At 47.1% G+C, this 13,813-nt stretch overlaps 1 protein-coding gene across 2 annotated transcripts in view; it reads left to right on the top strand.

Moving 5' to 3' along the window:
- dock2 (dedicator of cytokinesis 2) overlaps window positions 1-13,813 on the top strand; it is a 145,662-nt gene that overhangs the window by 10,883 nt on the left and 120,966 nt on the right. For both annotated transcript variants that reach the window (XM_036969569.2, XM_036969568.2), the window contains exon 3: window positions 5,214-5,254. In XM_036969569.2, the coding sequence (XP_036825464.1) occupies window positions 5,214-5,254 (41 nt within the window). The remainder of the gene's footprint in view (window positions 1-5,213; window positions 5,255-13,813) is intronic.

Consider the following 13,813-nt stretch of genomic DNA (forward strand, 5'->3'; position numbering starts at 1 on the left):
AAACTGAGAATAATGTGGGATGTGAACTGGGAATAATGTGGGATGGAAACTGAGAATAATGTGGGATTTAAACTGGGAATAATGTAGGATGGAAACTGGGGAAATTGTGGGATGTAAACCAGGAATAATGTCTGAATGTACACTGGAAATAATGTAGAATGTAAACTGGGAATAATGTGGTATGGAAACTGATAATAATGTGGGATTTAAACTGGGAATAATGTCTGAATGTACACTGGGAATAATGTGGCATGGAAACTGATAATAATATGGGATTTAAACTGGGAATAATGTCTGAATGTACACTGGGAATAATGTGGGATGGAAACTGAAAATAATGTGGTATGGAAACTGAGAATAATATGGGATTTAAACTGGGAATAATGTCTGAATGTAAACTGGGAATGATGTGGAATGTAAACTGGGAATAATGTGGGATGTAAACTGTGAATAATGTGGGATTTAACCTGAGAACAATGTGGGATGTATACTGAGAATAATGTGGGATTTAACCTGAGAACAATGTGGAATGTAAACTGGGAATAATGTGGTATGGAAACTGAGAATAATGTGGAATGTATACTGGGAATAATGTGGGATGTAAACTGAGAATAATGTGGGATGTAAACTGAGAATAATGTGGTATGGAAACTGACAATAATGTGGGATGTAAACTGGGAATAATGTGGGATGTATACTGGGAATAATGTGGGATGTAAACTGACAATAATGTGGGATGTATACTGGGAATAATGTGGGATGTAAACTGACAATAATGTGGGATGTATACTGGGAATAATGTGGGATGTAAACTGACAATAATGTGGGATGTAAACTGGGAATAATGTGGGATGTAAACTGACAATAATGTGGGATGTAAACTGACAATAATGTGGGATGTAAACTGGGAATAATGTGGGATGTAAACTGAGAATAATGTGGTATGGGAACTGAGAATAATGTGGTATGGAAACTGACAATAATGTGGGATGTAAACTGGGAATAATGTGGTATGGAAGCTGAGAATAATGTGGGATGTATACTGGGAATAATGTGGTATGGAAACTGAGAATAATGTGGGATGTAAACTGACAATAATGTGGGATGTATACTGGGAATAATGTGGGATGTAAACTGACAATAATGTGGGATGTAAACTGGGAATAATGTGGTATGGAAACTGACAATAATGTGGGATGTAAACTGAGAATAATGTGGGATGTATACTGGGAATAATGTGGGATGTAAACTGACAATAATGTGGGATGTAAACTGGGAATAATGTGGTATGGAAACTGACAATAATGTGGGATGTAAACTGAGAATAATGTGGGATGTAAACTGGGAATAATGTAGGATGTATACTAGGAATAATGTTGTATGGAAACTGAGAATAATGTGGAATGTATACTGGGAATAATGTGGGATGTATACTGGGAATAATGTGGGATGTATACTGGGAATAATGTGGGATGTATACTGGGAATAATGTGGTATGTAAACTGAGAATAATGTGGTATGTAAACTGGGAATAATGTGGGATGTATACTGGGAATAATGTGGTATGGAAACTGAGAATAATGTGGGATGTAAACTGGGAATGATGTGGAATGTAAACTGGGAATAATGTGGGATGTATACTGAGAATAATGTGGGATTTAACCTGAGAACAATGTGGAATGTAAACTGGGAATAATGTGGTATGGAAACTGAGAATAATGTGGGATTTAACCTGAGAACAATGTAGAATGTAAACTGAGAATAATGTGGGATTTAAGCTGAGAACAATGTGGAATGTAAACTGTGAATAATGTGGTATGGAAACTGAGATTACTGTGGGATTTAACCTGAGAACAATGTGGGATGTAAACTGGGAATAATGTGGGATGTAACCTGAGAACACTGTGGGATGGAAACTGAGAATAATATGTGGGATTTTAACTGGGAATAATGTAGGATGGAAACTGGGAAATTGTGGGATGTAAACCAGGAATAATGTCTGAATGTACACTGGGAATAATGTGGGATGGAAACTGAAAATAATGTGGTATGGAAACTGAGAATAATGTGGGATTTAAACTGGGAATAATGTCTGAATGTAAACTGGGAATAATGTGGGATGTAACCCGAGAACAATGTGCGATGAAAACTTGGAATATTGTGTGATGGTACCTGGGTATAACATGGGATGGAAACTAGGTCTATTGCGGGATGTAAACTGTGAATGTAAACTGGAATATAAACTGGGAATAATGTGGGATGTAAACTGGCGATGTAAACTGGCGATGTAAACTGGGATGTAAACTGGGAATGTAAACTGGAATATAAACTGGGAATAATGTGGGATGTAAACTGGCGATGTAAACTGGGATGTAAACTGCGAATAATTTCTGGATATAAACTGGGAATAATATCTGGATGTAAACTCTGAATAATGTGGGATTGCAACTGAGTATAATGTGGAATGGAAAATGAGATTTAAACTGGGACTGGAAACTGGTATTAATGTGGAATGGAAACTGAGAATGATGTGGTATGTTGTGACTGTACCCTGTGTTGTGACTGTATCCTGTCCTGTGACTGTACCCTGTGTTGTGACTGTAGCCTGTGTTGTGACTGTATCCTGTGTTGTGACTGTATCCTGTGTTGTGACTGTACCCTGTGTTGTGACTGTACCCTGTGTTGTGACTGTACCCTGTGTTGTGACTGTATCCTGTGTTGTGACTGTACCCTGTGATGTGTCTGTATCCTGTGTTGTGACTGTATCGTGTGTTGTGACTGTACCCTGTGTTGTGACTGTACCCTGTGTTGTGACTGTATCCTGTGTTGTGACTGTACCCTGTGTTGTGACTGTATCCTGTGTTGTGACTGTATCCTGTGTTGTGACTGTACCCTGTGTTGTGACTGTATCCTGTGTTGTGACTGTACCCTGTGTTGTGACTGTACCGTGTGTTGTGACTGTACCCTGTGTTGTGACTGTATCCTGTGTTGTGACTCTTCCAGAAAGCTCCACTAGGGGGCAAATAACACCATTGAACACAATGAAAATCCAATTTAACCATTGTAATAAAATAATCTGTTATCTTCTAACAGGATGGCAGCACAGACATTGTCCTATGTTGTGACTGTACCCTGTGTTGTGACTGTACCCTGTGTTGTGACTGTACCCTGTGTTGTGACTGTATCCTGTGTTGTGACTGTATCCTGTGTTGTGACTGTACCCTGTATTGTGACTGTACCCTGTGTTGTGACTGTACCCTGTGTTGTGACTGTATCCTGTGTTGTGACTGTATCCAGTGTTGTGACTGTATCCTGTGTTGTGACTGTACCCTGTGTTGTGACTGTATCCTGTGTTGTGACTGTACCCTGTGTTGTGACTGTATCCTGTGTTGTGACTGTATCCTGTGTTGTGACTGTATCCTGTGTTGTGACTGTACCCTGTGTTGTGACTGTACCCTGTGTTGTGACTGTACCCTGTGTTGTGACTGTATCCTGTGTTGTGACTGTATCCTGTGTTGTGACTGTACCCTGTGTTGTGACTGTATCCTGTGTTGTGACTGTACCCTGTGTTGTGACTGTACCCTGTGTTGTGACTGTATCCTGTGTTGTGACTGTATCCTGTGTTGTGACTGTACCCTGTGTTGTGACTGTACCCTGTGTTGTGACTGTACCCTGTGTTGTGACTGTATCCTGTGTTGTGACTGTACCCTGTGTTGTGACTGTACCCTGTGTTGTGACTGTACCCTGTGTTGTGACTGTATCATGTGTTTTGACTGTATGCTGTTCTGTGACTGTATCCTGTGTTGTGACTGTATTCTGTCTTGTGACTGTATCCTGTTGTGACTGTATCCTGTGGTGTGACTTTATCCTGTGTTTTGACTGTATCATGTGTTTTGACTGTATGCTGTTCTGTGACTATACCCTGTGTTGTGATTGTATCCTGTGTTGTGACTATATTCTGTCTTGTGACTCTACCCTGTGTTGTGACTGTATCCATTGTTGTGACTGTACCCTGTGTTGTGACTTTATTCTGTGTTGTGACTACATTCTGTCTTGTGACTCTACCCTGTGTTGTGACTCTACCCTGTGTTTGACTGTACCCTGTGATGTGTCTGTATCCTGTGTTTGACTGTACCCTGTGTTGTGGCTATACCCTGTGTTGTGACAGTATCCTGTGTTTGACTGTACCCTGTGATGTGTCTGTATCCTGTGTTGTGACTGTACCCTGTGTTGTGACTGTATCGTGTGTTTGACTGTACCCTGTGTTGTGACTGTATCCTGTGTTGTGACTGTACCCTGTGTTGTGACTTTATTCTGTGTTGTGACTGTATTCTGTCTTGTGACTCTACCCTGTGTTGTGACTGTATCCTGTGTTTGACTGTACCATGTGTTGTGATTGTACCCTGTGTTGTGACTGTACCCTGTGTTGTGACTGTACCCTGTGATGTGACTGTATCCTGTGTTGTGACTGTATCCTGTGTTGTGTCTGTATCCTGTGTTGTGTCTGTATCCTGTGTTGTGACTGTACCCTGTGATGTGTCTGTATCCTGTGTTGTGTCTGTATCCTGTGTTTTGACTGTATCCTGTGATGTGTCTGTATCCTGTGTTGTGTCTGTATCCTGTGTTGTGACTGTACCCTGTGATGTGTCTGTATCCTGTGTTGTGACTGTATCCTGTGTTGTGACTGTATCCTGTGATGTGTCTGTATCCTGTGTTGTGACTGAATCCTGTGTTGTGACTGTATCCTATGTTGTGTCTGTATCCTGTGTTGTGACTGTATCCTGTGTTGTGACTGTATCCTATGTTGTGTCTGTATCCTGTGTTGTGACTGTATCCTGTGTTGTGACTGTATCCTGTGATGTGTCTGTATCCTGTGTTGTGACTGTATCCTGTGTTGTGACTGTATCCTATGTTGTGTCTGTATCCTGTGTTGTGACTGTATCCTGTGTTGTGACTGTATCCTATGTTGTGTCTGTATCCTGTGTTGTGACTGTATCCTGTGTTGTGTCTGTATCCTGTGTTGTGACTGTCTCCTGTGTTGTGACTGGTACCCTGTGTTGTGACTGTATCCTGTGTTGTGACTGTACCCTGTGTTGTGACTGTACCCTGTGTTGTGACTGTGTCCTGTGTTTGACTGTACCCTGTGATGTGTCTGTATCCTGTGTTTGACTGTACCCTGTGTTGTGACTGTACCCTGTTTTCTCTGGTTGCAGGCTGGTATAAAGGCTACCTGGTCAGGAACAATGATCGACAGGTAAGACACAGCTGGTCAATTGAGGACAGGATAGTTTGTTTGGATTTGAACAAGTATCTCTCTACATACTCTCTCTCCATCCCCTCTACCTCCCCCCTCTTCTCTCCTCCACTCTCTACCTCCCTCCCTCTGCTCTCCCTCCTTCTCTACCTGCCTCCCTCCTCTCTCCCCTCTCTCTATCTACCTTTCTCTCCTCTCTCCCCTCTCTCTATCTACTTCTCTCTCCTCTCTCCCTCTCTACCTGCCTCCTTCCTCTCTCCCTCCTACCTGCCTCCCTCCTCTCTCCCCTCTCTCTATCTACCTTTCTCTCCTCTCTATCTACCTCTCTCTCCTCTCTCCCTCTCTACCTGCCTCCGTCTGCTCTCCCTCCCTCTCTCCCTCCCCCCTCTGCGCTCCCTCTCTACCTGCCTCCCCCCTCTCTCCCCTCTCTCTCCTCTTTCCCTCCCTCTGCTCTCCCTCCTCTCTACCTCCCTCCCTCTGCTCTCCCTCCTCTCTACCTCCCTCCCTCTCCTCTCTCCCTCCCTACCTGCCTCTCTCCTCTCTCTACCTCCCTCCCTCTGCTCTCCCTCCCTCTCTACCGACCTCCCTCCTTTCTCCCCTCTCTCTATCTACCTCTCTCTCCTCCCTCCCTCTCTGCCTGCCCCCCTCCTCTCTCCCCTCTCTACCTCCCTCCCTTTGCTCTCCCTCCCTCTCTACCTGCCTCCCTCCTCTCTCCCCTCTCTGCCAACCTCCCTCTGCTCTCCCTCCCTCTCTACCTGCCTCCCTCTGCTCTCCCTCTCTACCTCCCTCCCTCTCTACCTGCCTCCCTCTGCTCTCCCTCTCTACTGCCTCCCTCCCATCTCCCTCTCTACCTCCATCCCTCCTCTCTCCCTCTCTACCTGCCTCCCTCCTCTCTCCCTCTCTACCTCACTCCCTCCTCTCTCCCTCTCTACCTCCCTCCCTCCTCTCTCCCTCTCTACCTCCCTACCTCCCTCCTCTCTCCCTCTCTACCTCCCTCCCTCCTCTCTCCCTCTCTACCTCCCTCCCTCCTCTCTCCCTCTCTACCTGCCTCCCTCCTCTCTCCCTCTCTCCCTCCCTCCCTCCTCTCTCCCTCTCTACCTGCCTACCTCCTCTCTCCCCTCTCTACCTCCCTCCCTGTCTACCTGCCTCCCTCCTCTCTCCCCTCTCTACCTCCCTCCCTCTTTATCTGCCTCTGTCTGCTCTCCCTCTCTACCTGCCTCCCTCCCTCCCTCCTCTCTCCCTCTCTACCTCCCTCCCTCCTCTCTCCCTCTCTCCCTCTCTACCTCCCTCCTCTCTCCCTCTCTACCTGCCCCCTCCTCGTTCCGCTCTTTACTTTCCTCCCTCTGCTCTCTCCCCTCTCTACCTCCCTCCCTCCTCTCTCCCTCTCTACCTGCCCCCTCCTCTTTCCCCTCTCTACCTCCCTCCCTCTGCTCTCCCTCCCTCTCTACCTCCCTCCCTCTGCTCTCCCTCCCTCCCTCCCTCTCTCCCTCCCTCCCTCTCTACCTCCCTCCCTCTGCTCTCCCCCCTCCCTCTCTCCCTCCCTCTGCTCTCTCTCCCTCTCCTCTCTACCTCCCTCCCTCTGCTCTCCCTCCCTCCCTCTCTACCTCCCTCCCTCTGCTCTCCCTCCCTCCCTCTCTACCTCCCTCCCTCTCTACCTCCCTCCCTCTGCTCTCTCTCCCTCTTTTCCTGCCTCCCTCGTCTCTCCCTCTCTCTATCTACCTCTCTCTCCTTTCTCCCCTCTCTCTATCTACCTCTCTCTCCTCTCTCCCTCCCTACCTGCCTCCCTCCTCTCAACCCTTATCTCTATCTACCTCTCTCCCCTCTCTCCCCTCTCCCTATCTACCTCTCTCTCTTCTCTCCCCTCTCCCTATCTACATCTCTCTCCTTTCTCCCCTCTCCCAATCTACCTCTCTCTCCTCTCTCCCTCTCTATCTACCTCTCTCTCCACTCTCCCCTCTCTCTCCTCCCTCCCTTTCTGCCTGCCCCCCTCCTCTCTCCCCTCTCTACCTCCCTCCCTTTGCTCTCCCTCCCTCTCTACCTGCCTCCCTCCTCTCTCCCCTTTCTGCCAACCTCCCTCTGCTCTCCCTCCCTCTCTACCTGCCTCCCTCTGCTCTCCCTCTCTACCTCCCTCCCTCTCTACCTGCCTCCCTCTGCTCTCCCTCTCTACCTGCCTCCCTCCCATCTCCCTCTCTACCTCCATCCCTCCTCTCTCCCTCTCTACCTGCCTCCCTCCTCTCTCCCTCTCTACCTCCCTCCCTCCTCTCTCCCTCTCTACCTGCCTCCCTCCTCTCTCCCTCTCTACCTCCCTCCCTCCTCTCTCCCTCTCTACCTCCCTCCCTCCTCTCTCCCTCTCTACTTCCCTCCCTCCTCTCTCCCTCTCTACCTGCCTACCTCCTCTCTCCCCTCTCTACCTCCCTCCCTGTCTACCTGCCTCCCTCCTCTCTCCCCTCTCTACCTCCCTCCCTCTTTATCTGCCTCTGTCTGCTCTCCCTCTCTACCTGCCTCCCTCCCTTCCTCCTCTCTCCCTCTCTACCTCCCTCCCTCCTCTCTCCCTCTCTCCCTCTCTACCTCCCTCCTCTCTCCCTCTCTACCTGCCCCCTCCTCGTTCCGCTCTTTACTTTCCTCCCTCTGCTCTCTCCCCTCTCTACCTCCCTCCCTCCTCTCTCCCTCTCTACCTGCCCCCTCCTCTTTCCCCTCTCTACCTCCCTCCCTCTGCTCTCCCTCCCTCTCTACCTCCCTCCCTCTGCTCTCCCTCCCTCCCTCTCTCCCTCCCTCCCTCTCTACCTCCCTCCCTCTGCTCTCCCCCCTCCCTCTCTCCCTCCCTCTGCTCTCTCTCCCTCTCCTCTCTACCTCCCTCCCTCTGCTCTCCCTCCCTCCCTCTCTACCTCCCTCCCTCTGCTCTCCCTCCCTCCCTCTCTACCTCCCTCCCTCTCTACCTCCCTCCCTCTGTGCTCTCTCCCTCTTTTCCTGCCTCCCTCCTCTCTCCCCTCTCTCTATCTACCTCTCTCTCCTTTCTCCCCTCTCTCTATCTACCTCTCTCTCCTCTCTCCCTCCCTACCTGCCTCCCTCCTCTCAACCCTTATCTCTATCTACCTCTCTCCCCTCTCTCCCCTCTCCCTATCTACCTCTCTCTCTTCTCTCCCCTCTCCCTATCTACCTCTCTCTCCTTTCTCCCCTCTCCCTATCTACCTCTCTCTCCTCTCTCCCTCTCTATCTACCTCTCTCTCATCTCCCCCTCTCTCTATCTACCTCTCTCTACTCTCTCCCCTCTCTCTATCTACCTCTCTCCTCTCTCCCCTCTCCCCATCTACCTCTCTCTCTTCTCTCCCCTCTCCCTATCTACCTCTCTCTCCTCTCTCCCCTCTCCCTATCTACCTCTCTCTCCTCTCTCCCCTCTCCCTATCTACCTCTCTCTCCTCTCTCCCCTCTCCCTATCTACCTCTCTCTCCTCTCTCCCCTCTCCCTATCTACCTCTCTCTCTTCTCTCCCCTCTCCCTATCTACCTCTCTCTCCTCTCTCCCTTCTCCCTATATACCTCTCTCTCCTCTCTATCTACCTCTCTCTCCTCTCCCCCTCTCAATTTCAATTCAATTCAATTCAAGGGCTTTATTTGCATGGGAAACATGTGTTAACATTGCCAAAGCAAGTGAGGTAGACAACATACAAAGTGAAAATATAAAGTGAAAAACAACAAAAATTAACAGTAAACATTACACATACAGAGGTTTCAAAACAGTAAAGACATTACAAATGTCATATTATATATATATATATACAGTGTTTTAACAATGTACAAATGGTTAAAGGACACAAGATAAAATAAATAAGCATAAATATGGGTTGTATTTACAATGGTGTGTGTTCTTCACTGGTTGCCCTTTTCTCGTGGCAACAGGTCACAAATCTTGCTGCTGTGATGGCACACTGTGGAATTTCACCCAGTAGATATGGGAGTTTTTCAAATTTGGATTTGTTTTCGAATTCTTTGTGGATCTGTGTAATCTGAGGGAAATATGTCTCTCTAATATGGTCATACATTGGGCAGGAGGTTAGGAAGTGCAGCTCAGTTTCCACCTCATTTTGTGGGCAGTGAGCACATAGCCTGTCTTCTCTTGAGAGCCATGTCTGCCTACGGCGGCCTTTCTCAATAGCAAGGCTATGCTCACTGAGTCTGTACATAGTCAAAGCTTTCCTTAATTTTGGGTCAGTCACAGTGGTCAGGTATTCTGCCGCTGTGTACTCTCTGTTTAGGGCCAAATAGCATTCTAGTTTGCTCTGTTTTTTTGTTAATTCTTTCCAATGTGTCAAGTAATTATCTTTTTGTTTTCTCATGATTTGGTTGGGTCTAATTGTGCTGTTGTCCTGGGGCTCTGTAGGGTGTGTTTGTGTTTGTGAACAGAGCCCCAGGACCAGCTTGCTTAGGGGACTCTTCTCCAGGTTCATCTCTCTGTAGGTGATGGCTTTGTTATGGAAGGTTTGTGAATCACTTCCTTTTAGGTGGTTGTAGAATTTAACGGCTCTTTTCTGGATTTTGATAATTAGTGAGTATCGGCCTAATTCTGCTCTGCATGCATTATTTGGTGTTCTACGTTGTACACGGAGGATATTTTTGCAGAATTCTGCGTGCAGAGTCTCAATTTGGTGTTTGTCCCATTTTGTGAAGTCTTGGTTGGTGAGCGGACCCCAGACCTCACAACCATAAAGGGCAATGGGCTCTATGACTGATTCAAGTATTTTTAGCCAAATCCTAATTGGTATGTTGAAATTTATGTTTCTTTTGATGGCATAGAATGCCCTTCTTGCCTTGTCTCTCAGATCGTTCACAGCTTTGTGGAAGTTACCTGTGGCGCTGATGTTTAGGCCAAGGTATGTATAGTTTTTTGTGTGCTCTAGGGCAACAGTGTCTAGATTGAATTTGTATTTGTGGTCCTGGTGACTGGACCTTTTTTGGAACACCATTATTTTGGTCTTACTGAGATTTACTGTCAGGGCCCAGGTCTGACAGAATCTGTGCATAAGATCTAGGTGCTGCTGTAGGCCCTCCTTGGTTGGTGACAGAAGCACCAGATCATCGGCAAACAGCAGACATTTGACTTCGGATTCTAGCAGGGGGAGGCCGGGTGCTGCAGACTTTTCTAGTGCCCGCGCCAATTCGTTGATATATATGTTGAAGAGGGTGGGGCTTAAACTGCATCCCTGTCTAACCCCACGACCCTGTGTGAAGAAATGTGTGTGTTTTTTGCCAATTTTAACCGCACACTTGTTGTTTGTGTACATGGATTTTATAATGTCGTATGTTTTACCCCCAACACCACTTTCCATCAGTTTGTATAGCAGACCCTCATGCCAGATTGAGTCGAAGGCTTTTTTGAAATCAACAAAGCATGAGAAGACTTTGCCTTTGTTTTGGTTTGTTTGGTTGTCAATTAGGGTGTGCAGAGTGAATACGTGGTCTGTTGTACGGTAATTTGGTAAAAAGCCAATTTGACATTTGCTCAGTACATTGTTTTCATTGAGGAAATGTACGAGTCTGCTGTTAATAATAATGCAGAGGATTTTCCCAAGGTTACTGTTGACACATATTCCACGGTAGTTATTGGGGTCAAATTTGTCTCCACTTTTGTGGATTGGGGTGATCAGTCCTTGGTTCCAAATATTGGGGAAGATGCCAGAGCTAAGTATGATGTTAAAGAGTTTTAGTATAGCCAATTGGAATTTGTTGTCTGTATATTTGATCATTTCATTGAGGATACCATCAACACCACAGGCCTTTTTGGGTTGGAGGGTTTTTATTTTGTCCTGTAACTCATTCAATGTAATTGGAGTATCCAGTGGGTTCTGGTAGTCTTTAATAGATGATTCTAAGATCTGTATTTGATCATGTATATGTTTTTGCTCTTTATTCTTTGTTATAGAGCCAAAAAGATTGGAGAAGTGGTTTACCCATACATCTCCATTTTGGATAGATAATTCTTCTTGTTGTTGTTTGTTTAGTGTTTTCCAATTTTCCCAGAAGTGGTTAGAGTCTATGGATTCTTCAATTGCATTGAGCTGATTTCTGACATGCTGTTCCTTCTTTTTCCGTAGTGTATTTCTGTATTGTTTTAGTGATTCACCATAGTGAAGGCGTAGACTCAGGTTTTCCGGGTCTCTATGTTTTTGGTTGGACAGGTTTCTCAATTTCTTTCTTAGATTTTTGCATTCTTCATCAAACCATTTGTCATTATTGTTAATTTTCTTCGGTTTTCTATTTGAGATTTTTAGATTTGATAGGGAAGCTGAGAGGTCAAATATACTGTTAAGATTTTCTACTGCCAAGTTTACACCTTCACTATTACAGCGGAACGTTTTACCCAGGAAATTGTCTAAAAGGGATTGAATTTGTTGTTGCCTAATTGTTTTTTGGTAGGTTTCCAAACTGCATTCCTTCCATCTATAGCATTTCTTAATGTTACTCAGTTCCTTTGGCTTTGATGCCTCATGATTGATTATTGCTCTGTTTAAGTAGACTGTGATTTTGCTGTGGTCTGATAGGGGTGTCAGTGGGCTGACTGTGAACGCTCTGAGAGACTCTGGGTTGAGGTCGGTGATAAAGTAGTCTACAGTACTACTGCCAAGAGATGAGCTATAGGTGTACCTACCATAGGAGTCCCCTCGAAGCCTACCGTTGACTATGTACATACCCAGCGTGCGACAGAGCTGCAGGAGTTGTGACCCGTTTTTGTTGGTTATGTTGTCATAGTTGTGCCTAGGGGGGCATATGTGGGAGGGAATGCTGTCACCTCCAGGCAGGTGTTTGTCCCCCTGTGTGCTTAGGGTGTCAGGTTCTTGTCCGGTTCTGGCATTTAGGTCGCCACAGACTAGTACATGTCCCTGGGCCTGGAAATGATTGATTTCCCCCTCCAGGATGGAGAAGCTGTCTTCATTAAAATATGGGGATTCTAGTGGGGGGATATAGGTAGCACACAGGAGGACATTTTTCTCTGTTAGGATAATTTCCTTTTGAATTTCTAGCCAAATGTAAAATGTTCCTGTTTTGATTAATTTAATGGAGTGAGTTAGGTCTGCTCTATACCAAATTAGCATACCCCCTGAGTCCCTTCCCTGTTTCACACCTGGTAGTTTGGTGGATGGGACTACCAGCTCTCTGTAACCTAGAGGGCAACCAGTGGGTCCGTCTCCTCTATACCAGGTTTCTTGCAGGATGACAATGTCTGTATTACCGATTTCTTTGGTGAAGTCCGGGTTTCTGCTCTTTAGGCCAAAGGCAGATGACCTCAGGCCTTGGATATTCCATGATAATATAGTGAAGGCTTTTTGTTCCATAGAGTGTCCAATGTTGTTGGTCGTGGTTTGGCCTCAGGCCAGTAAGTGTGAGCAGAGCCTGCTGAGCATCTGGTACATGCCATTGGCTTCGGCGAGTGTGAGAGTGGGGGTTGGGACTGTTTGCCCGCTCACTACCTGGGCGTATGTGTGGCTTCCATGTTGAGGCCCTCTTTGCGGGGGTGGGGTGCATGGGGTGGGCAGGAGTGGCATAGGTCTGACCTGAGTGGGCCTAAATGGGGTGTGGGCATGGTTGACGTGGGGGGGTGTTGATTGGTTGGGGTGGGGGTGTGGATGTGTCTGGGTGTACTGTGGTCTGGATGTAATTCCTCTTGGCGTGGGTCCTCTATGTGTAGGTCCAGGGGGGGGTCCTGCAGATCTGGGAGGGTGTCTCGCTGGTCTGGATGGGGTGTCTATTGATCTGTTGCTCCTGTGTGAAGTGTTGGGGATACGTTTGAGAGCGATGTCCTTTAGAGTTCGGGCAAAGGTGGGCACTGCTGCCTTGTAGAGGTGGACCTGGTCATAGAGGCTGTTCAAGTCCAGGGTGGAGTGGTGGGCCAGGAAAACGTTTGGTTTTGAGGCACAGTCACGGGAAATACTTGCATTTACCCGCTGTATTGTGGCAGGGTGGAAGTCTTTTCGTGGTAGCAGGGTGGAGATAACCACTTGTGCGTTGGGGAAAGTAGAAGAAGCCTTTTCAATCACTCTCTTCAGTGCTGTGGCCACTCTTTCCTGCTGTGCTCTCAGGTCGTTTGTGCCTGTGTGTATTATTATGTGGCTGGGTGAGCCTAGTTTGGCCTCAGACAGAAGGTCGAGGGCACGCTGGGTGTTTGGACACCAGAGTTTAGACACACTGTGTTTGGGAAAAAGTTTTTTTTCTTCTATATATTTCCCATTTGAGTCCATAAGTAGTACAATCTGTGTCTTGTGTTTGTCCTCAGTGGGTGTGGGGGGGTTGTCAAAAGGGCTATCAGGGTGGCTGACAGGGGGGGTGCTCAGAGGGGGTGAGAGCCTCTGGGCTTGGGGTTCTTCATTTGTCTGTTCTGCTGTGATTTCGACTCTATGGTCAGGGTCTGGTGTGGACTGTTCTGCTGTGGTGTCGACTCTATGTTCAGGGTCTGGTGTGGACTGTTCTGCTGTGGTGTCGAGACTTTTGTTGGGTGCTGAAGTGGGCTGTTCTGCTGGCTTCTCTGTGGGGGTGGCCACCTCTCTAGTGGGTTGTTCTCTGTCACACGC

Source organism: Oncorhynchus mykiss, chromosome 25 (genome assembly GCF_057628025.1).
Source record: "Oncorhynchus mykiss isolate SJ-2025 chromosome 25, ASM5762802v1, whole genome shotgun sequence".
NCBI lineage: Eukaryota > Metazoa > Chordata > Actinopteri > Salmoniformes > Salmonidae > Oncorhynchus > Oncorhynchus mykiss.